This window comes from Manis pentadactyla, chromosome 15, assembly GCF_030020395.1.
Source record: "Manis pentadactyla isolate mManPen7 chromosome 15, mManPen7.hap1, whole genome shotgun sequence".
Lineage (NCBI taxonomy): Eukaryota > Metazoa > Chordata > Mammalia > Pholidota > Manidae > Manis > Manis pentadactyla.
This window is the reverse complement of record NC_080033.1, coordinates 60,640,269-60,664,078: the sequence shown is the minus strand read 5'-3', so window position 1 is coordinate 60,664,078 and position 23,810 is coordinate 60,640,269. Positions and strand designations below refer to the sequence as shown.

General features: G+C 41.3%; 1 protein-coding gene across 2 annotated transcripts; it reads left to right on the top strand.

Moving 5' to 3' along the window:
- Positions 1 to 12: 12 nt before the first annotated feature.
- LOC118932998 (ATP-dependent RNA helicase DDX19A) lies at positions 13 to 23,810 on the top strand. 2 transcript variants are annotated; one of them, XM_057493208.1, is made up of 12 exons: positions 13 to 166; positions 4,247 to 4,295; positions 9,953 to 10,003; positions 11,061 to 11,196; positions 13,566 to 13,658; positions 14,682 to 14,784; positions 15,187 to 15,301; positions 17,369 to 17,546; positions 17,913 to 18,150; positions 19,278 to 19,440; positions 19,932 to 20,123; positions 20,538 to 23,810. In XM_057493208.1, exons 1-12 carry the CDS (start codon positions 110 to 112, stop codon positions 20,597 to 20,599), a joined length of 1,437 nt encoding a protein of 478 aa, XP_057349191.1. In that variant the 5' UTR covers positions 13 to 109; the 3' UTR covers positions 20,600 to 23,810. The 2 variants fall into 2 exon arrangements, with proteins under 2 accessions (XP_057349191.1, XP_057349192.1); XM_057493209.1 differs by having other exon boundaries at positions 47 to 80.

Here is a 23,810-nt window from a genome sequence, read left to right as displayed (position 1 = left end):
CTCGCCGCCTCTGGTCATGTGGGTGACGTCTCCCAGTGGGCGCAGAGCGCGCATTGGCGAACTGTGCCGTGAATTTTTTCGTGAGTAGGCCTTCTTTCTTCTCCGGACCATGGCCACCGATTCGTGGGCCCTGGCAGTGGACGAGCAGGAAGCGGCTGTCAAGTCGGTCAGTGGCTTCAGCTCCCTGCGGGGGAGCGAAGCAGGGGCCCAGCGGACCCTCATTCGAATCCAGGGAGCCACCGGGTGGACAGGCCTGTGGCCCTCAGGCCCCTAGAGTTTGCCTCGGGAAATCACTTAGCCTTGATTCGCGCCTAGTGCTAGAGAGACTAATATCGAGCTTTTTCTGTACGCCTGGGCCAGTTAAAAACTTTTTTATCCTGTGGCAATTCTGTCCCCACTTTGCTTACTCTTTCCTGTATTGCACCTCTTTCTCATTGGGGACTGTGTTGTAAAGAAAGACACAATGAGATGCTGATTCTTTTATCTGTTTTCTGAGTGATACTGTGCTACTGTTATTTTAACTTTTTTTTTTTTAAGATCCGTGCTTAACATAGTTGACAGTTTATAGTTCTGTGCAGAATAACATTCAGGTGTAGATTCAGTGTTTCAATTTACTGCAGATGTTGGTGGGAGGCACTACAGATTGTTTCATTGATCTTTAAAGTGACATTTAGTTTCATCTACTGGTTCTTCGATTAATGAAAATTAATTCAACTACAAGGCAATTAAAGCGTAAACTGGGTTTTATATTCTGTTCTATCTGTTCTTTAGGTTTGTTTAGTAAGAATGGATTACTTATTTTAAGAGTATTTTTTTTGGTAGTGGTGTTAAATAATTTTTTAAATACCTAAGTTAACATTTTTTCTTGTCACCCTTTGTTACGGGTGGATTGTCAGTTTGTCAGACATTTGAAATGCCCTAAATCCAGACTGCAGGAAGACGTCTGCTTTACAGTCTAGTTGGGAAGGCAAGAATGTGGGAAGTGCTGTGAAAATGGGAAAAATAATGTGATCAGTGAGCTCCGAGTGGGGAGAGAATATTTATAAGTAGGAAAAATATAGAAATTCCTTGTGAAGATGTCTGCATTTGAGCTGGGTATTAGAAAACGGGGTATTTAAGATAGACATGGATGTGAAAAGCATTTTAGAAGGGGAGGCACAAAAGTGCTAGATTTGCCTAGAGAACAGGAATCAACTCATTTTTGCTGCATTTTACGATTACTGGGTTGTGGTAGAAACTGTCTAGAAAATGCTGTAGGGAGTCTACTTTTGATCTAACGAGGAAAGGCTTTACCTGGTGGGTTTGGGGATTTTTAAAAAGGATACTGACAAGATTAGATCTAAGAGCTCTCGAGATTTATCAGACTGCAAAGCAGAATATATTAGGAATGGTGTCTGAAGGAAAGGAGATTAGTGTGGAAGTGACTTTAATAGCCCAGAGATAGAAGCTTATGTTGGGCAGTGAAAGTAAAGATGAAGGGATGGATTCAAGAGATCATTGTGGTGGTGTAATGGGCAGGAGTTAGAAAAAAGGAGAAAGGAGAGATAAAGGCAAAGATTCCCGTTTACAACTTGGATCCGACAGATGGTATTAGTCAAGTGCTTATAACGGGATTAGGGAAGTGGGAGGAAGAGCAGATTTGGTATGGAAGACAGTGAGTGTGGGTCTGGCTGCTGTAAATTTGAGGTAAGGAGGACCTCTTGGTAAGTACCTGTATTGGGAGTCCCCAAGAGGTGTCCAATTCAGTGATTTCCTAGGAGGACTCACAGGACACAGCATATAGTTGTACTCATAGCTATGATATATTAACAATGGAAAAACAGAAGCCAAAATTAGTGAAAGGAAAAGGAACATTGTCTTGCCAATGGGTTTCAGCCCCAGGCAAGTTCACTATGAATTCCGAAGAATGACAATGGAACATTCTTGGGGTAAAAAGGTTTATTACGCGGCTTTGTTCTCCCTGAATAGGTTGAGCACTGGAATTACATCTGCATCCAACAGCTGCAGGTCTATAATCCTTGTCTCTGCCTCTGCCTGGAGCAGCTCTTTATATAGTGACTCAGTCAATAATAGCTTATTGCCTAGGGTGTGGAAGCAGTAGCCTAGCAGTAGGCCAATTACATCATCAAGTAGTTTAGGTTCAGCTGAGGATCCTGGCCACAGGAACTTCAGTTTTCCCTACAAACATGGGGCAATGTCCAGAGGAAACTAGGTACAAGCTTCCAAGAGTCCTCTTGCAGTGGAGTTACATACTCCAGCAGAAAACTAACAACACATGTAAAGTATTGTCCAGGAAGCTCATTAGAAACTCAGCGCTTAAGGGTTTTATTGTAAGGCTGCACAAAGTCCCCTCTGCCTAGCATGTATTAAAATTCCAGACTCCCAGTGGATAAGTTCTGTGATAACATAACTTCCCTTATGTGTGCCAACCTTCCCATTGGTCTTCAGGTAATGGTGTCCACTCCCAGAAGTGTGTTAATCTGATTTTTCTCTGGACAACCTGGTTTCTAAAGAAATGAGATGGATATCCCTACTGTGTAAAGGTGGACTTCCTTCTCCCAAAGACGAGGAACAGGGTCAGTTGAAGGAAGGACGAAGAGAAGCTCTCAGAAAATATTAATGGCTAATGAATTATTGCATCAGTTCAGGGATCTTGGGGGCAGGGCATGGAGCCTAGGGCTTGAGTTAGGGTATTTCTCCCAGCCTAACAACATACCTTTATAATACCATCTTTATACACACCCTCATTCTTAATACTAAATAGAAACAATAGTTCTTATGAAGTTGGAGACTTTGTTACAAATTTTAAAATGATTGCTGTGCTTGCAATTTCTTATGCCATTATAAGCAAGTTTGTATTGATTAGGAGTAGTGACCAAAACAAGTGAGAAAGCTTTTGTTCAGGTTTCTGAAATATTTTCAAGTCAGGAATTTGGGTTTGTCAATTCTTGCATCATCATAAATAACTTTTTTCCTAACTTACAGCAAAGGTGCATGATAAGACAAGAAGACTAATTTATTTGTTAAGCATGGCTTTAGTATGGTGTGGGTTTGGGGGCTAAAGAGAAAAGAGCTTATTTGATAGAGTTGATGCTGGGGTTCTTGTTTGCGGAGTTGAAGAATGAATTTAGCAAACACTCAAGGTAGGAGAGCCAGGGAGAGGCTTTTATTTAGAGAGAAGGTGAGAGGACAGAGCTCCTGGCTCATGCCACGAGGGGACAAGAGAGCCCATAGTTGTGGGTTTTCTAGGGGTTTTATAGGTAGTTGGGAATATGATAAAGGGCTTAGGGTTGCAGACTTGGTAAGTGGTCCCTGAATATTTAAAATTAACTTAACACAAGAAATTTACTGCTCTGATTTTTCCCTGAGATACTGGTGTCTTGGTCTGGGAGCATATCAAACAAGACTGCCTGCCCAGCCCCCAAGGTGGGCTGAGGTATTGTTTGTTTGCTAAAGAGTAAGTTAAGAATCATTAAAATTCAATCTTATTTTTAAGATGGAATCCTTTCTGTCTTTTACTATGTTGTTTATGGCTGGGCTTGCTTGCCATTATTGCCGAGATTGCAAATCAGGTCTGAAGGAGGAAAGATAGCAGCCCATAGGCCTGCGCCTTTCAGCATGCTAAAGTGAATCTTACCCATGATTGCAAACGATTAGCATAATAAAAACATGGGCTACTTTCTTTTATCTGGGGACTAGTAACTGAGCTCACTGAAGAATGACTCTAGAGCATCATATTTAACAGTTTTGGTAGGGGGTTTCCTTGCATGTAGCTACATTGCTCTGACTGTAAATATCCTGCCTTGCTTTTTCCAGAGGCCCTCACCCTGCTCTGACTACACCCATAGTCCCTGTCTCATAGTTAGGTGGTATTGTTCTTCACTGTGTCTGGAAAGGAACTGTGAGTGTTTGTGCCATTGAAAGGATATTGCAGATATAATGAAGGTTAGATGTTCTAGAAAGAGCATAGTTGGAAGAAAAGCTGAGTTTTGAGACTGCTGTCATACTTTTCCTCCCAACTATTACATTTCGTCCTCCTCCAGAAAGTCTCCTTTTAAGGCTTTTGAAGATATATGAAATTGTGTTTTCATCCAGGGTTTTAGCAATTTTGCAGGACAGTCCAACTCCCTGAATATAGGTGCTCAACTAGTTCCTACTAGATTTACTACAGAACTTATCTTTGCTCAAAGGAATCTCTTTGATTGGGTCCTTTGCTTAATTCTTGTTTTTTCTTACTCACATTTAGATGAATAATTTGCAAATCAAGGAAGAGAAAGTCAAACCAGATACCAATGGTAAGTCACTTGTAATAATCACAAGCTAGATAGAAGCCAACGTGCACTCATAGCTGCAATGTGAAAAGGAACTTTCATTTAACATAATGTTTGGCAAATGACAACACTGAATTTGAGAACAGTTCCTGAGGCTGGAAGCCCCAGAGCAAAATGTCTGCAGGGTTGGTTCCTTCTGAAGGTTCTGAGGAAGAATATACTCCAAGGTTCTGAGGAAGAATCTACTCCTAGCTTCTGGTGGTTTGATGGTCCTTGACTTGTAGAAGCATCACCTCCTCTCTGCCTTCATCTTCACCTGAGGTTCCCCATATGCATGTCTATGTCATTATATCCTTTTTTTGAAAGGACACTGGTCCTGTTGGATCAGGACCCACCCTAATGACCTCACCTTAACTAATTATATCTGTAATGACCCTCTCTCCAAATAAAGTCACATGCTGAGGTACTAAGGGGTAGAACTTCACCTGTGAATTTGGAGGGTGGGTGTGGAGGGGGACACAGTTCAACCCAGAACACCACCCTGTCCTATAAGTAACCACCATTACTGGATTTTTAATATTCTTCCAGAGTGTTTCTATGCAAAGCAAATACAAAGACAGGTTTTCTTCTTTTTTAATCAAAAGGTGGTGTAGTATACATACACAGTATAGTTTTGTTTTTGAGGTAACAACATACCTTAGCAAGCTTTCCATGTCAGTACATGGAGTTCTTGTACTTTTTTTTATAACTTCGTAGTATTGCATTATGTTGCTACACCATCAGTTATTTAACTTGTCACCTATTGATAAACATTTGGGTTGGTCCCATTCTTTTGCTGTTATAAACATTGCTTCATAGAATAATTATAAACTTAAATCTTTGCATATGTATGCCACTGTGTTTGCAGGATAATGTCCCCAAAAGTGGATTTGATTGCTCAAAAGTATATGCATTTGTAATTTTTATCAGTATTTTCAAGGTACCTTCTATTAGTATTATGCCAATTTATACTTCCATCAGCAAAGCATGAGAGTGTCTGTTTTCCCTATACCCTCAGCACTGAAATTTTAGTCACAAACTTTAGGAATCTTGCTGATCCAGTAGGTAGAAAAATGGCAGATTGACATAATGTATTTTAATTTGTGTTTCATGCAGAAGGTTGAATGTTTTTCATAAGTCTAATACAAGAATTTCTATTTCCTTTTCGTGAGTTAACTATTTGTATCATTTACCCATTTTTCTATTGGATTTTTTGTCTTTCCTCTAAATATTAAGAACTTTTCATATTTTTGGGTTAACTCTTTAACTGTGATGAAAGTTGCTAATACTATTACCAGTTTGTCTTTGTTTCTTGTGTATTTCTGCTCTGCAAACATTTTTATACAATCAGACATAGCAGTCTTTCACAGTATTGTTTCTGGAATTGAGACAGTTTTTAATCCTTTTAGAATTTATCTTGAAATAATTTGAGAGGTATGCCTCCAACTTGTGTTTTTCTAAGGTGTTTCACCTTTCTTATATCCAGATGGCTACATAAATTTGTTTCTGTGCCTTTTTTTAATAGTCCATTTTTCCTGTCTAATTTGATAGTCACCTGTATAATAGACTAAATTCTGCATTTTCTCATCTATCCTATCAGTCTCTTTTGCATATTCATGTACCAGAATCATATTCCTCACTTCTGAAGCAATATGACATGTTTTAGTATCTGGAAGTGCTGTTCTCCACTCATTGCTCTTTTTCAGAGTTTTCCTGGCTATTGTGGTTTAGTTTCCATATGTATTCTTTTAGGACCAACCCAAACAGTTTTAAGAAAAAAGAATCTCCTGGTATTTTTACTGGGACCATTTTGCATTTATAATTTGATATGTGCTCTTGAGTCTCATTAGAAAACTATGGCATGTCTTTCCATTTTTTTCAGATCCGTTTCTATGCCCTTTAGGAATATTTTAGTAACTGTAGGATCTGTGATACCACTGCTTTCCTTTCTAGTACTTGTAACTTGTGTTCCCTTTTTTCATGATGAGTTTACCTAGAGATTTATCAGATTTTTTAAATCTTTTCAGAGAATCCACTTTGGCAGTGTTAATTTTCCTTATTGCTTGTTTTCTATTTCACCGATTTCTACTCTCCATTGATTCCTTCTATTTACTTTTCTTCTTCAGCATACAATTCAAAATACCTTGTTTTCCCTTGTGATTTCATCATTGACTCATGGAGTATTTAGAAGTTTGTTGCTTAATTGCCAATGCTTGGAGGTTTTCTAGATATCTTGTTAATTTCTAATTTAACCTTATTTTGATCAGGAAGTATAGTCTTCAGTAGGAAGTAGGACTTCAGTCTACTTAAATTTATTTAGTCTTTTGTGGCCCAGCGTATGACCTATCTCGGTGATTAATCCAAAAGGAGGCACAGTTTTGGGTTAACAAGAATTCTTGAAAATATGTGTTCTGCGGTTATTATGTACAGTGTCTATAACAATTAGGCTGGTGAACTTGATAGTATTGTTTAGATCTTCTATGTCTTGTTTGTTTTTTGGTTTCTTTTAGTTTTTGAAGGAGAGGCGTTAAAATTTCCAACTACAGTTGTGAAATAGTCTGGTTTTCCCATTAATTCTGTCATTTTGGCCTCTTGTGTTTTACAGATCTGTTATCAGGTATATACACATTTATGTCTTCCTGATGAATGGATGCTTGTATTGGGAATACTCCTCTTTTTCTCTGGTGATGCTTTTTCTCTTGAAGTCTGCAGCCACGCTAGCCTTCTTATGCTTACTGGCTACATGATATATCTCTGTCCATTCACTGACTGTTAGCTTTTTTTGTGTCTGTATTTAAAGCATGCTTCTTGTAGACAGCTTACATTTGGATCTTGCTTTTTTACCCATTCTAGTAATCTTTTTAATTGGCGTATCTTATCCATTTACTTTTCTTTTTTAATATTCGCATCACCCTTTCCTCCTACCCTCAACCCCTCACCTTGGTAACTGCCAATCTGTTCTCTGTATCTATGAGCTTGTTTTTTATCCTTTTTTTTAGATTCCACAAATAAAGAGAGATCATAAGGTATTTGTCTTTCTCTGACTTATTTCACTTAGCATAAAGCCCTGGAGGTCCATCCATTTTGTCATAAATGACAACGTTTCATTCTTTTTTTATGGCCAAAAGTATTCCAGTGTGTGTGTGTGTACACATACCACAATTTCCTTATCCATTCATCCATCGATGGACACTTAGGTTGTTTCTGTATCTTGGCTGTTGTAAATAATGTTGTAGTGAACATGGGGCTATGTGTATCTTTCTGAGTTAGCGTTTTTGTTTTCTTCAGATAAGTAGCCAGAAGTGGAATTGCTGGATTATATGGTAGCTCTATTTTTGTTTTTTTGAGGAACTCAAAACATAGGAGTGCATATATCCTTTCAAGTGATTTTGTTTTCTTCAGATAAATTCCTAGAAGTGGAATTACTGGGCTGTATGGTATTTCTATTTTCAATTTTTTTGAGGAACCCTCACACTGTTTTCCACAGTGGCTGCACCAGTTTACATTCCCACCAGCGGTGTAGGAGGGTTTCCTTGGCTCTACATCCTCACCCAACACTTGCTATTTCTTGTCTTTTGGATAGTGGCCATTCTGATTGGTGTGAGGTGATATCTCATTATGGTTTTGATTTACATTTTTCTGATGATTAGTGATGTGGAGCTTTTCATGTGTCTGTTGCCCATCTGCATGTCTTCTTTGGTAAAATGTCTATTCAGGTCCTCTGCCCATTTTTTAATTGGGTTATTTGTTTTGTTGGTGTTGATTAGTATGAGTTCTTTATATTTTTTGGATATTAGCTCCTTGTCAGATATATCTTTGTGAATACATTCTCCCATACAGTAAGTTGCCTTTTCATTTTGTTGATGGCTTCCTTTGCTATGCAGAACTTTTTTAATTTGGTATAATTTCACTTGTTTATTTTTGCTTTTGGTGTCAGAGTTAAAAAATTATCACCAAGATGTATCTCAAGGAGTTTACCACCTGTTTTCTTCTAGGAGTGTTATGGTTTCAGGCCATATGTTCAAGTCTTTAATCCACTTCAAGTTAATTTTTGTATATTGTGTAAGAAAGTATCCCAGTTTCATTCTTTTGCATGTGGCTGTCCAGTTCTCCCAACACAGTTTATTGACGAGACTGTCCTTTCCCCATTATCTACACTTGGGTCCTTTGTTATAAGTTAATTGACCACATATGTGTGGGTTTAGTTCTGGACTCTGTTCTGTTGCAGTGATCTATGTATCTGTCTTTATGCCAATACCATACTGTTTTAATTACTATAGCTTTGTGATATAGCTCGAAATCAGGGAACATGATGTCTCAAGCTTTATTCTTCTTAATATTGCTTTGGCTATTCAGGGTCTTGTATTCCCATACAAATTTTAGTGTTATTTATTCTGCTTCTGTGATGAATTCCATTGAAATTTTGATGAGGCCTACATTGAATCTGTAGGTTGTTTTGGGTAGTATGGACATTTTAACAATATTGATTATTCCAACCCATGAGCATGGACTGTGTTTTCCATTTACTTGTGTCATCTTCGGTTTCTTTAATTAATGTCTTATAGTTTCCAATATGCAGGTCTTTCACTTCCTTGGTTAAATTTATTCCTAGGTATTTTATTCTTTTTGCAATTGTAAATGGGTTGTTTTCTTAATTTTCTCTTTCTGATAGTTTATTATTGGTGTATAGAAAAGCAACAGGTTTTTGTATATTGATTTTATATCTAAAACTTGACTGAATTCATTTATTAGTTGTAGCAGTTTCTGTGTCCTTAGGGTTCTCTCCATATACTGTCACGTCATCTCAAATAGTGACAGTTTTACTTCTTCCTCACCAGTTTTGAAGCCTTTTGTTTCTTTTCCTTGTATCCATTTACATTTAATGTAATTATTAATATGGTGGGGTTTCGTTAGCAATTTTACTATTTGCTTTCAGTTTGTCTTCCCATGTTTTGTTTCTCTGCCTCTCTTTTCCCGCCTCCTCTTTTGGGTTAAGTGAATACCTTAGAATTCCACTTTATCTATTGGCTTTTTAACTATACATCTTTTCATTATTTTGAGTATTTTAAAACTTTTTTTCATATAAGTCTTACATATTTTTTTGTTGACTATTTCTAGGAGTAGTAGTTGCTAGTTTTTAGATCTTTTCAGGTCCTATTACAAATAGGATCTTTTCTATTATATCTATATTTATGAAAGCTACTAATCTGTATTTTGTACCTAGCTTTTTTATGTTTTACAGAGGTATGTTATTTTGTGGTCATTTTTAAGTTGCTACTCTTTGTCCTACAGGCTTAGAATCATATCTACAAAAAGTGATCATTTTACTTCTTAATTTTTAATACCTTTATTTTCTTTCTCATGTCTGATTGTGTTTGTTAACATAATGCTATGTTTTAAATTAGGTTAAGTAAATCAGAGGTGACATATTCCAGTCACTCTGAAGTCAGCCAAAATTTATAGAAATTCAAAATTTTCTTAGGTACTTTGAAACTTTCTATGAGTAAAAATCATTAAACATAAAGAAATGCCAAGTATTTACATCTTGATCACTTAAATAAGGTTTAGTATTTACATTGTCCCACATTTTGGAGGGGTTTGGTATTTGTCTTCGTGATTATGACAACTGTTTTCTTGTGTAGGTGTTGTCAAAACCAGTGCTACTGCAGAGAAAACAGATGAAGAAGAGAAAGGTAACTACTCTTTGAAACCCTGTAGCAAGAGACAGAGTGTGACTCAGACTTGCCTTTCTTTCTGGAGCCAGAGGCACTCTGAGTTGTAAGATCAAGGCGATGAGGCAAAATCAGCAAAGGGGACTGAGAAGCAGTCGGTGAGCTAGAAGGAGACCCAAAGGAGAGTGGCACCCTAGAAGCCATAAGTAGGAAGTGTTTCAAAGTAGAGGGCCAAACATAAGTAATAAGTTGACTAAGAAGAGCTAAAAATTGACTGCTCAATTGATTTAGTGGTGTAGAAGTCATCGGTGAGCTCCACAAGGGCTGTTGAGGTCAAGTGGGGAGGTGAAATAAAAAAGCCTGTTCAGTGTACATTGAATGGAGAAGTGTGGGGAGAGGAGGTGGAGACACTGAGCACAGATGGCCTTTTTAAGGAATGCCCCATGAAGAGGACCAGAGAAATGGGGCAGGAACTGGATGGGGATGTGGTGTAAAGAGGAATCGTGTTATTGATGAGAGATGTTAAAACACGTTCACTTGCTGGTGGGAAGACTCCAGTGGAGGAAGAAACTAGTAATGCGAGAGGGTGAGTGTCGGGAGAAATACCCATGTAGGCAAGAAGGGATGGAAACTGTTGGGCAAGTGGAGTGGCTAGCCTGTGGAGGCCGGCCCAGGCTGTCATCCGGAGTTACAAGAGGGGAGTGGAGAATGTGCACAAATGCAGGCAGGAGTGTAGGTGTCTCGTTTCAGTGTGTGGAAGAGTTTCTGATGATTTTTTTCTTCTTAATGAAGGTAGGAACAGGGTCATCAAATGAGTGACACTGTGGAGGGATTACAGGTTCAGGAAGAGCGGAGAAGGTATAGGTGGAGGTCTGAGGGGGAGAAGAGGGAGACTCCCTGGGCAGCTCGGCCTGTTTGAACCTAGTGGTCAGGAATTTAAAGTGAGATCTGTCAGTGATTGTTTTTCTCCAGCCATGTTTGGCTGCTCAGGTGCTGGTGCAGAGTTGGAGAGAGAGAACTTTCCCAAGGGTGGGGTTTACCAGATGACTATGAAGAAAATCTGGTTTCTCTTTGACAGAGGACAGAGCTGCCCAGTCCTTACTCAACAAGCTGATCAGAAGCAACCTTGTGGATAACACAAACCAAGTGGAAGTCCTGCAGCGGGACCCAAACTCCCCGCTCTACTCAGTGAAGTCCTTTGAGGAGCTTCGGCTGTGAGTATTTGTTCCTTTGAATGGCTGTGCCTTGCCAGTCCCTCCTTTCCAGAACTTAGCATCTCAGAGATCCTGTAGCAATTCTGCTTTTTACTTTTATTTTTAAAAATCTTAATGTATTTACTTCTTTGATTACATAATAATTCATGAGATTCAAAAGTCATAAAGTATGAAAAAGTTCACAGTGAAAGTCTCCCTCCCACCCTTGTCTCTTGGCTACCCAATCCTCCTCCTCTTGGGAGGGATTTTTAAATGCCACAGATATATTTGTCATAGCTGAGAGTCTTTTTTCTTTTATGCTCTTAGAACTTTCAATAAAATATTGGCTGACAGGTGATTTCTGGATATCAGGAACATTTCTTATTAGGTAAGCTCTTTTGTTAGACTATAGGGTTTATGGTCTTAAGAACAGTTTATCTGCTTTTGTAAAATCTGTCAAAAGAGCCTGTGCAGGATTCCCAGTACCTACAGTGGATAGCAGCCTTCAACATTCCAGAATTTAAAAAAAGAATTCCAGCACCCAGATGTAAGCTTTAAGGAAGCACATTTATGGCACTGTGCTAAGAATGACTTCTGCCATGTCATTGTTTTAAAGGTAGAAATTATGAAAAGTCATATCAAGTTTTTGTCCTTCAGAAAGTTAGCACAGAGGTATTTATGGATCATTGGTTTATGTTCATGCTACCCTGTTGGGTGTTATGATTTACACAAGACATAACTATCATTCTTGTTGCCTGCCAGGACCTACATCATAGACAGAAAATAGCTGGTGAGTAAGAAAGTGGTGGAATAAACAGATTTCTTGCCTTTGTTCAGCAAAATCTATAGTGTGGGCAAATAGGGGCCACATTCCTGCCAACTATTAACACTACTTTACTGTAAGAGACAGTTAAAATAGGAGTGCTGACTAGAACCAAATCAAGTTGTTAATGAAGTAATAGCTAAGAACAAATTTAAAATTTTTCCTAAAGTGTGGCCTTTTTTTAAATGTTTTCAGGAAATCATACTTCTCTGTGTATTTCCTCAGGGGCTTCATTCAGCAAATCTGTCACCTCTCCTTCCATTCATAAACTGCATCAGGGCAGCTAGATATACCCTGTTATTTCTCAAATATCAGTGATTATTCAAAACCACTTTTATGTAAAGGACCTGAGCTCTCAGTCCAACCTGTGATGAATTGTCTGCTTTGAAAAGGCAGGTTCTCTCTGATTTGGTACTTGTAGCCAGAGAAAACAAAGAATGAGACCTAAGGTGCCTAATACACTTGGTCTGTTTTGTACTTAAAAATTTTGACTTCATCTATACACTACAAGAAAAATAATGAGCCACTGGAAGCTCTTGGATCAGGTGGATCCTCATTCTGTAGTGACTTTGTTTCCTTGGTATCCAAATCAGAATCTGCTGAGCTAGCCTTTTCTTGCAAACGGAGGACATCCCAGGTTACGTTTCCAGAGTTCTCTGTGTCAGACAACCAGCATATGCCCGAAGCATTTGCCTTTTAGAGAGCTTTTAAACTCCAAGGAAGCCTGAGAGAAGTCTTGACTTGGATTGACTTTTGTTTAGAACCATCTGGTGTGATTTTTTTGAACACCCTATCGATTTAGAGGTAGCAGAGAGCTTGTTGTAAATGCAATGTAAGAGCAACTTTAATTGGTATTTTTGATGTAGCTACTTATGTAAGAAGTTGGTGCTTTTCTAGTCTTGATTTTGACTAGATGTAATAATTCAGTATGAGAATTTGTAAAGTTCGGTATGATAACTGAACCCTCCTTACCTATTGACTGTAGATCTGCTACCAGAAACTGGCTGAATCACTTTTCTTGCCTCTTGTCCTGATTATTTGCATAGCTGGCTTTGGAAGGACCACAGAACACAGAATGTCTGTGGTTCAACATAACATCTGCCCTGAGAAATTAAAACTGAATCCCATTCCATACAGAAACTTCTATATCTTGGCCTAAAGGGTCTTAAGCTTACTATACCATGTACATACTTAGTGTGGTAAGCAGTGTTTATTTTTAGATATGTCTTTTGTAATTTATACTGTGAATTAATAAATACCACTCTTGTGATATCAGGGAACATTTGTCATCCAAGGCCAACTATATTTGTGGGTCTGCTGAAACAAGAATTTCTTCAACAGAGGAACTAGCCTGTATTGTATGAATTACATAATGGTTGCAGATGAAGATTTAGTAGGGAAAGGTGGTGTTTTGGTTTTGCTTTCAGTAGTACTTCTTAATGGGAAAATCTGTCTGATAGAGATAGGAAACATTTTTCATTGCTAGTTATAAGGAAGGATAAAGTTCTAGACCTTTAAAACAATTTCAACAGTGAGGAATTCATCTTTTTTCTCCCTGGCCTCCTAGGAAACCGCAGCTTCTCCAGGGAGTCTATGCCATGGGTTTCAATCGACCATCCAAGATACAAGAGAACGCGTTACCCATGATGCTCGCTGAGCCGTGAGTATGCAGACCCCAAGTGAACTGCTTCAGAATTTAGTTTAAAGTTTTCCACCAACAACTGTTACTGTTCTTGAGAACAAGATGGGGTGTTTGGGGCAACACGTTCCTTCAGGGAAACAGCTTGGGCAAGTACAGAGAGAGTCAGGTAGAATTTGGTATAGTTTCTGCCTTTCCCACTTAACAATAAAAACTGATAGATGCAAATTTTAAAATTGGGTTTCTAAAAATTACTTTGAAATTTTTGAAATATGCATAAAGGTGTCAAGCAATACCAAGAACATCTGTTATCCTCTCCTGCCAAGAAATGAAACATCATCAATCTAGTTGACACTTGAAGCCACTGAGTGGCCCTCTTTCTTCCTTCAGCCCTCTCCCCAACCCAAGTAAAAGTCATCCTGGAATGGGTTATCATTCTGACATTTCTTTATACTTTTATTACATATCTGTGTGTCCCTAACACTCTAAAGAGTAGTTTACATAATTTTAAACTTTACATAAATGATATCATACTTTATGTAGCAACTTTTTCATTCAACTTTTTCTTTTTTAATGACAAAAAATGCCACCTATTCCTATGACAATGGGTTGCGTGAAATTAAATGTCAAAGTTCCTCTGAAGTATCTGTCTGACTTGATGTGTTACATTTTCTATAAAGATTGGGAAAGGAGACACAGGAGGAGCAGAGGCCTGGAGATACATTGTGGCTCAGCAGAAAGTGTCCTTGGGGTTTTGTCTTGGCACAAATCTTCCTCTGCTATTTTAACTTCCATGGAGCCCTTAGGGTACAAAACTAGGGCACTCCTGCTGTGCTGGAGTCTACAGTGAGAATTTCTTGGTGGGAGCCCATCTAAAACAATCATTATTTCCCTTAATATTTAAGGAGTTTTTTGTAACAACATATTGCTGTGTTCAATGTGGAAAACCTGGGTTCAAAGGGAAAATCCATATTCCTACCACCCAGAAAGTTGACACTTCATTGTGTTTAACCAGTATTATTTTCATCTGTGTTCCTGGTCCAGCCCACAGAACCTGATTGCGCAGTCTCAGTCTGGTACAGGTAAAACAGCTGCTTTCGTCCTGGCCATGCTCAGCCAAGTGGAACCAGCAGAGAAATACCCCCAGGTGAGGGCTGGGGAATTGTGGGGAGCAGGGGGGTGGGTGGGTTGTATTGGTCACCTGCTTTGCCTACCCAGGAAAGGCAGTTAACAGGGGTGCCCCTGGAGGGGTCAGAACGTCTCCTATGCCACAGACTAAGTCAGGCAGATCAGGTTTGTGCACCAGGCGTTGACTTGGGCAGAATTCATTCAGAAGTAGCAGCCTTAGCAGTGGCTTCTGAAAGGCATCCACCCAGCCAGGGCTCCCCACTGAAGGCTTCGGTCTTCGGCTGAGAGCTGGGCCTGCTTGGGGGGTGTGGTTCCCGCTAACACTCTAGTGCTAATCACGTCTGCGTACTTGTTGCTTCAGAGTGTGTTGGCTAGTATTCACTGACTCCCCTGAACTCATCCTCTGTGATCTCCCTCCCAGTGTTTGTGCCTCTCCCCAACATACGAGCTGGCGCTTCAGACGGGAAAAGTGATTGAACAGATGGGCAGATTTCATCCAGAACTAAAGCTTGCGTATGCTATTCGAGGCAATAAATGTGAGTATCAAGGGGTGAGACCTCAGCAGTGAACAGAGTACGATGGTTGGATGTTTGAATTTTGAAATGTGATGATGATATTCAAGTTTCTGGTTCAATCTGTTAGAGCATAACTGTATTGCTTTGAGCAAATCTTTTAAAATTTGTGCTAATTTCCTGTTCAGCCTTGAAGTAAGATTTTGACTTGTTAAAAAAAAAGTCCCTGCATAGGTCATGAGTTCTCATACTGTCCTGGTGGAGGGGGGAGCGTGCATTCATAGCAGCACCAAACACATCAGGGGGAGTTGATAACACATTGAGAAACTCTCAAACTTACAGTGGCACATAAAAGTTTTCCAAACTTCTCATTCTGATTTTCTCTTGAAAGCTTAAATGTTAGCATGCAGCAAATAACAGCCAATTATTTTCATTGAAGAGACAGGCTTTCTTTGTTCATTTTCAAGAAGGTGTATATCAAATTCGCAACTTGATTTTCTGTATTTTGTATGTCAGTCAGCAGACAGGTGGCTACCTCAGCTCACCACACACACAGTCACAGAAGAGCTTTTCCCAGAGAAAACCATCTTGTCTTGGCATGCAGCAGAAGCACTTATCCAGAAACTGTTAGCTGGGGTATCCATGTGTGTGTTTGACATCTCTGACATCTCAAATGGATGGTCGCGCCTACGTGAAGTAACCAGAATCTTGTGACAACGTACATCTTCTCTAGGTTGTTTTGTAATAACATGGGGACTTTCCTGTGTATGAAGGACTAACATAGTAACTATTTAATGTATCATTTTTTAAAGATTCACTTAGGCAGGCAGTGAATATTGAGAACCACATGTATTTGAGTTAATTTAAAAGTTTTCTAGTGGTAAGTTGATGAATTCCTAATGAAAGGCCCTTTCTCCTCAAATTTTAAGTTGTATGTTTTTAAATAGTTATTTACCCATTTCATAATTACAAAGGATATATAGTAGAAACTTTTCTTTTTTGCATTCCTTCCCCTAACCACCTAGTTCTTCCTAAAGACACCCAGGACTAACCAGTTTTCCATGTGTCCTACCAGAGATAGTCTGTGTGGCTATAGGCAAGTAATAGCGCACATGTGTGTTTGTGTGAGAGTATGTAATGTACATGTACACTCACATGCATGTACACATATATTCTTCTTTGCCTTTTTTAGTGTATAAACTGCTTTGCAACTCTTTTTCACATTTAATAATGTATTTTGGAGATTGTTCCATATCACTTCCTAAACGGATTTATCTTTTATTGGTGTAATCCATTGGTTGTATCATATTTTACTTAGTTACCTTTTGATGCATACATATCTTTGCGTGTATGTTATTTCATGTACTGCTTTGCAACTCTTTTTCACATGTATTTTGGAGATTGTTCCATATCACTTCCTAAACAGATTTATCTTTTATTGGTGTAATCCATTGGTTGTATCATATTTTACTTAGTTACCTTTTGATGCATACATATCTTTGCATGTATGTTATTTCATGTAAATTTAATTACAGGATTAATTCCTAATAGTGGAAGTATTAGTGAAAGGCTACATACATTAGTAATTTTGATAGATGGCTGTATTAGGTTTAGCTCCCACCAGCTATAGTTTGAGAGTACTGTGGTAATGTCTATTTTAAATCAAAGAGAATTTGTACACTGGAAAAACTCTACAAATCAGAATGTCTAACAAAGCAAAACATCACTGGGCCAGGATCCTGGGACTCAGAACTACCAGTTTAGGAAGAAATGAGTTAACTGAGTGAATAGATGGTATGAAAAGCAAAAGAGGCATGCCAAGGACAACGAGTTTGATGGTGTTGAATCATAAGAGAAAGGAGGAAAGGGAGGTAAGGCTTCTTTTCAGTCACTCTTCAGGGTTTAGTCCTGACTGCAGTGCAGGCAGCTAGGCCGCATTATGCCCATTTGACAAGACGTATGGACGACACTTCTGTGTGTTTTGAGATCTGGAATTACTTGTACTACCAGCTCTGGAAGTGGGGCAAGGCTTTGGTTTCCAAAGCTGGCTTTACCATGGACATACCCACCAAACACATCTTGTCTCCACAGTGGAAAGAGGCCAGAAGATCAGTGAGCACATTGTCATTGGCACCCCTGGGACCGTCCTAGACTGGTGCGCCAAGCTCAAGTTCATCGACCCCAAGAAGATCAAGGTGTTCGTCCTGGATGAGGCTGACGTGATGATAGCTACTCAGGGCCACCAGGATCAGAGCATCCGCATCCAGAGGTAGGAGCTGTGGGGCCAGGAGGATTTCTCAGCCTCCTGGGCCACACGTACACATCCTGTTCTCTGTGTCTCCTCCTGCTGTATCCAGGGCCTCTTCTCCCTCCTGCTGGGTTCTTGGCTTTCAGAACCTGCAGAATCATTTGTTCAGTGGGCCATTTCTGTGTCGGCACCGGCCTCCGGTGGAGGAAAGAGACCTCAGGACTCTACTGGCGCCTGTCCCTGCCCCGTGTCTGCTTCTGCCTCCCTGCACTTCGCCTGCTTTGCGCCTTCCCTGGGGACGTAGGCCATCTAAGCCAGGGAAGCTGGGTTGGGCCCTCCCAGGGAAAGCCTCGGGGTCATGCCAGGTACCTGGGTCTTCCGTCACAGGATGCTGCCCAGGAACTGCCAGATGCTACTTTTCTCCGCCACCTTTGAAGACTCGGTATGGAATTTTGCCCAGAAAGTGGTCCCAGACCCAAACATCATCAAACTGAAGCGCGAGGAGGAGACCTTGGACACCATCAAGCAGTATTACGTCCTGTGCAATAACAGGGATGAGAAGTTCCAGGCCTTGTGTAACCTGTACGGGGCCATCACCATTGCTCAAGCCATGATCTTCTGCCATGTGAGTGGTGGCGGTGGCAGCTGGCCCTTTGGGGTAGGGGTGGCCCTGGATGGCTCTGAGGACCAGGTCCCCTCTGCCAGAAAGGAAATGGTTTGTGAAGATGTAAGAGACCACCATGTCTTCTTAATATCCTGAGGAATACATAGCCTAATCATAGAGCCCCTTGAATTTTATATTATTTGTAGGTGATGTATTGCTAGAAAACCGAAGTGAATCAACTGATATTTGTAGGAAAAACAAGGAAGTAAATAAGATGGTTAGTTACAAAATTAATTAGAAAATAAGTGGTTTTCCAGTTTTTGAAAGCACTTAGAAAATGGAAGGATAAGATCCTATTTATAATAGCAAAATGAAAAATTTTTTTCAGAAGTACATATTTAATCTCTCTAAAGAAAAGTTTAAAATTATGTTAAAGGATTCTTACTCTTAGAAGACTTGTAATTTTTAATTTTGTTTTAGAGTGACATCCCTCCCCCAACTTCAGATGAAACTTTCAACCCACAGAAATGATGAAAAAATAAAATGAATGCTTCTGTTGTAAACATTTAGTCTCATTTGCTCTATCCACATGCTTGGGGGTGTGGCATATCAGTACTTTTTGCTTTTGCTTAATCATTTTAAAGTTAGTTGCAGACATCATACCCATTCACAAGGCATGATCCTACATGACCCCAGTACCATTGCACACCTTTTAAAGTCATACAGTACTATTATCCCCAGACAGTTTAGGCATATTCTGCTTCTCCACCTATACCAAAAAAGTTCTCTGTTGCTTTGGCTTGCTGCTCACTCGAGAGCAAGGCCTTGGTTGTTGTGTCTCTTGAGACTCCCTTAGTCTTGAACAGCTTCCCTGCCATTCATGGCATGGACAGTCGAAGGCGTTCAGGCTAGTAAGTAGTCTTTCTAGAGTTTCTCTTGATTTTTTCCCCCCATGATTATATTCAGGTTAAATCTGTTTGTAAGATCACCACACAGGTGGTGACGTGGTTACTTCCTGTTACAGCCCATTAGATTAACGATTTTAAGAACTTTCACCCTTAGGAGCTAAAGATTAAAGGTTTTGACTTGCAGATCAGAAGTATTTTCTTCAGATACCTTCATGTCTCAAAATGTTTTCTTCCTGCCAGACCCGCAAAACAGCCAGTTGGCTGGCAGCAGAGCTCTCAAAAGAAGGCCACCAGGTGGCTCTGCTGAGCGGAGAAATGATGGTGGAGCAGAGGGCTGCAGTGATTGAGCGCTTCCGCGAGGGCAAAGAGAAAGTTCTGGTGACCACCAACGTGTGCGCCCGCGGTGAGCAGAGAGCGTGTCCTGTTCCCAGGCTCTGGGTAGCAAGAGAAATCCTCCCACACCGGCCACTCAGATGGTCTGGGGAGATGGGGTGGGGCTCGTGGTGACATTCCTCTCTAGGCGAGATTGGACATTCCTCTCCCTCGCTGACGAGAACGCCCACAAAGCCCGGAGTCCTGACCTGGTGGAAGGAACGCACAGGCATCTGACCGTTCAGAAGGGCGCCTGCTCCTCGTGGGGCGCCCAGTGAGGTTTCAGCTGCGTCTCCAATGCTTGCGTCCAGCAGAGGCTCTTACTGACTTCATAATTTTGCTAGCGCCTGCCAAAGTTCTGCTGCTTTCCTCTGGGTTCCACTACGTGCCCCTTGTCCCCGGGTGTCAGAGCTGGCCCGGGCCACTGTTCCTGCCACCTGAAGTTGGTGGCATGTGGGCCTGACTCGGGGTGACAGTGACTTGTGTGTCCCATCCTCACTCCTCCGCACTCTCCTTCTGCAGGTATCGATGTTGAACAGGTGTCTGTCGTCATCAACTTTGACCTTCCCGTGGACAAGGACGGGAACCCAGACAATGAGACCTACCTGCACCGAATTGGGCGCACGGGCCGCTTTGGCAAGAGGGGGCTGGCAGTGAACATGGTGGACAGCAAGCACAGCATGAACATCCTGAACAGAATCCAGGAGCATTTCAGTGAGTCCCTGGGAGTGTGCCCGCTGGGGCCCTCTCCTTACAGGGCAGGGCCAAGGGAAAGTGCAGGAAGCGTTAAGTTTTCCCCTGGGCCCCAGAAAGACCTTTGACCCTGTGCACCTTCCCCTCCTTCCCTGCACTGGGGAAGTTCTCACAGAGCACACCTGGAGAGTTCAAGGTCAGGGACTTGACGGACGGTCCCCCCCTTGGCCAGGCTGGGGGCGCCTGCAGCTCTGACCCTCGCTGAGGCAGCAGAAGTCTCTGGGGTAAAGGAAGGATCGGTGGGGCCAGAGGCCCGGCGTGTTCCTGGGCAGGGCGGAGAGCTGTGTATCTCCTGTCCCAGCCGCCTTCCTTCCCTAGGGCTGTGTCTGCACGTGGCCCGTGTTGCTCACTCTTTGAACTCTCTCTTTTCCCCAGATAAGAAAATAGAAAGATTGGACACGGATGACTTGGACGAGATTGAGAAAATCGCCAACTGAGCAGCTCCGCCAGTCTCTGGTGTCCCCGCGCCCCTGCTGCCCTGGAGCCTTGTGCTCTCGCGACACAGGCCTCAACGGTCCCCACGAGGGTGGAGGCCCGAGTAGAGAGGAACTACCTACCTCGTTCTAAATTACGTTTGGACTTGACAAAAATTTTGCAAATGATGGGGAAGGTAGAAGGAAATTTTGCATCTTAGAAAGTGTCCTTTTGCTTCCTTGTTTAAGCCACATTTTCCCCCACTTTTCTATTAATCTGATCGGTATTGGTAATCACTGTCCCCGGGATCCCCTGGCTAGGAGTGTTGGGATCACCTGCCAGCTCCACAAGAAGCGATCAAGGTGGAATGCAGGCAAGGCCTGGGCTGTAGGGGTGTGTGTCCCCACGGGTGGGTCGTGAGGAGCAGCAGTTTAGAGCCTGTGAGCTGCCCGCCAGTCCCTGACTGAGTCTCTCACAAATGTCTCTTGCCTTTGGGCCTTCAGGGCCTCCCTTCCTTTTTCTAAAATCCAGAGACTTCCTGCTAATCTCACATCTCTGTTCTCGGTACCAGAGGATATCCATGCTTCTCCCTGGGTGAGCATCTTGGCTGCTTTTGTGAATCTTAGATTTGGGGAGAAATATGGAAGTCAATAACTCTTCAGAGGGGCTGGTCCAGCAAGGGTAGAGGAATCCTTCAAGGATCTGGGCCTCTGTTCCGCAGTTGCTCTGTCTGCTCAGGCACATGGCAATGTGACACACCTGCCCAAGTGTGCAGGTTCTAATCCATGGGGTGTCACACTGTGCCTGGAGGCGAGCAGCATAGCTTGGCAAGGAAGCTATGGCCAGTGAGAACTCTGACTTGCTGTTCATCTGCTCTAATGGATCCATTGGTTACTTTAGTTTGCACATTGTCTGTAGAATAAGGACCAATGAATTACCTGTGCTCATTATGGTAAGAAATTTTGAAACAATTATGGATTGCTGTACTAATCATGATTTGTTTTTATTTGTATTTTTTTGCTTATTAGACTAATATATGCTCATTTAAAAGTATGTGAGTGTGTGTGTATGTGTGTGTATAAAGTGCAAGTGCTTTCTATCCCTATCTCTAAAATCACATTGCCAGCAGCTTGGTGAACAGTCGATACAGTGCCTTCTGCTTGCACATATCAACTCATTTTTCTTTTACAAAAATATGGACATTCTATTCACTCTCTTGTGCAACCTGCCTTCTCACTTAACACAGTGGCATCCCTCTGGCATGTAGCTGCCCCAGCATTAAATCATGGCTCCTCTAGTGATTGGCATGTGGGATGGTGATGTTCACAGCACCACAGCGAATACCACTCGCTCATCTCCTGTGCTCTGAGGTGCTAGGATTTTTTTCTAGGGGTAGAATTGTTAGGTTGAAGAAAGGGGACATTAAAATTTTTAATACACTGCCAATTCAGCCTGCCAGAAATTTTTTTACCAATTTATGCTGTTGTAGTTAGTGATAAAATAAATAAATCCTGTTTTCTAATCTGTTTGCCAACCCTCTATTACCAATTTTTAAAATTTAAAATTTGTCAGTCTGAGTAGCAAAAGGATCACATCATTGTTTTTGTTTAATTTAATAAGGCTTGGCAAATTTTCAGTTAGTGGATACTTTTCCTTGGGATGCTGCCCATTCTCGTCTCACCATTTTATTATTGGATTATCAATCCTTGATGGTTTTTAGCTGCCTTTCTGTTTTAAGAACATTATACTTCGAGTTGTAGATTTCTTTTCCTAGTTTGTCTTTACAAACTAATTTTTTCTCAATACTATACAAAAGGTTAATGTTACTCAAATTTCCTTTTTTAAGAAATGTGAACTTCATGTCATAGGTAGAAAAGCTTTTGTCATCCCAATATTATAAAGTATTTATTCATGTTTCCTGTAGTGGCCATTCCTGGGCAGTAAATTCTCTTAAATTCTGGGGAATTGGATAGCTCTTAAAAATGTTTTGCCCCGCTCATTTGCTGTGAGCAATTTTGGTACCCAGAGGGTGAGTGGGAGGCCAAGCTGTGGGGCTGTGGGCTGGAGTCACGGAGACTGGGTGGACGGGGGAGAATACAGAGGGTCCAGATGGCAAGGGACGTGAGTGAAAGTGGGAGGCCGGGCATCCATGAGGGTGAAGCGAGTACTGGGCAGTGACTGCAGGTGTAGGTGCGCCAGGAAGAGGCAACCACAGCTTCCAGGGGGAAGGGTTCAGAGAAGAAAGGTTGGGGCAAGAAGGGGAGCAAGGTTCCAGAAAGGCAGGGTCAAGGAAAGGCAGTGCTCTTAAGGGGGACAGGCAGGGCTCAGCAAGGAGGAAGTGGAGGAGAGAGAGAGGGCTGGTGGAGAGTCCCACTCGGACTCCAGACACAACAGTAATACAGAAAAGGTAACACTAAAACACAAAACACACTGCCTGACCCGAACACAAGATGAATGTTTCTATGGACTAGCAATGGGGCAAAAATGCAAAGTGGGGAGCAGGGCTGAAGCCAAAAGCTTGTCAGGCTCCAGTCCAGAAAGAGAGTAGCTGCAGGCTGTCAGGTCCTGTGGAGTAGAGGGGACTGCAAGCACTGTGCCCAAGACCAGAACCACAGCCAGGCTTGCCGTGTGAAGGGAGCTGGGCTGGAGCTTCTGCACCCCAGCCAGATGTGGGATTTATTACAATGAAAACCCAGGAAGAAGGCAGGAGGACTTAGATTTCCCTCGCAACCTGTAACTGACACAATCGTGTTGACTCTCCTGGCCTGCTCTGATATTCCCGGATGGCCTCATGTCGGCAGACCTGGTTCTAGAAAAGGGCCCAGAGGGGAAGGAAGTTGGGAAGAGCCAAACGTTAAATCCATCTGTGGATCGTGGAAAGAAGAAATCTAAAGATAAAGACTATAAACAATATAAAAACAAATAGACCTAGATAAAATTAATTTTATGGATTAGCCTGATAAAAGACTAAGTATTTTCTTAATTATTCTCAGAGAAGAGAATACATTCCAGTAAAAAAAGCAAGAAATGATGAAGTAAATTTAGACAAAAGGAGTTGGGTGCTGAATCACTGGTAACTTGTAACTGGCCGTACTGGGAGTGTGTATACAGAGATCCACAAACCCTGAAATCAGAGGGTTTTTGTTTGTTTTCAGAGAGCATTTACTAGCAAATCACTGGGCAGAAGTAAAACAAGATTAGAAATTGTAGAAATGAGAAAGGTAGCCATTGAAA

Coding starts and splice junctions, on each gene's coding strand:
- LOC118932998 (XM_057493208.1), top strand. CDS start 110: ATGGCCACCGATTCGTGGGCCCTGGCAGTGGACGAGCAGGAAGCGGCT. Junction 10,004..11,060: donor AACAGATGAAGAAGAGAAAG/GTAACTACTCTT, acceptor TCTCTTTGACAG/AGGACAGAGCTGCCCAGTCC. Junction 13,659..14,681: donor CCCATGATGCTCGCTGAGCC/GTGAGTATGCAG, acceptor TTCCTGGTCCAG/CCCACAGAACCTGATTGCGC.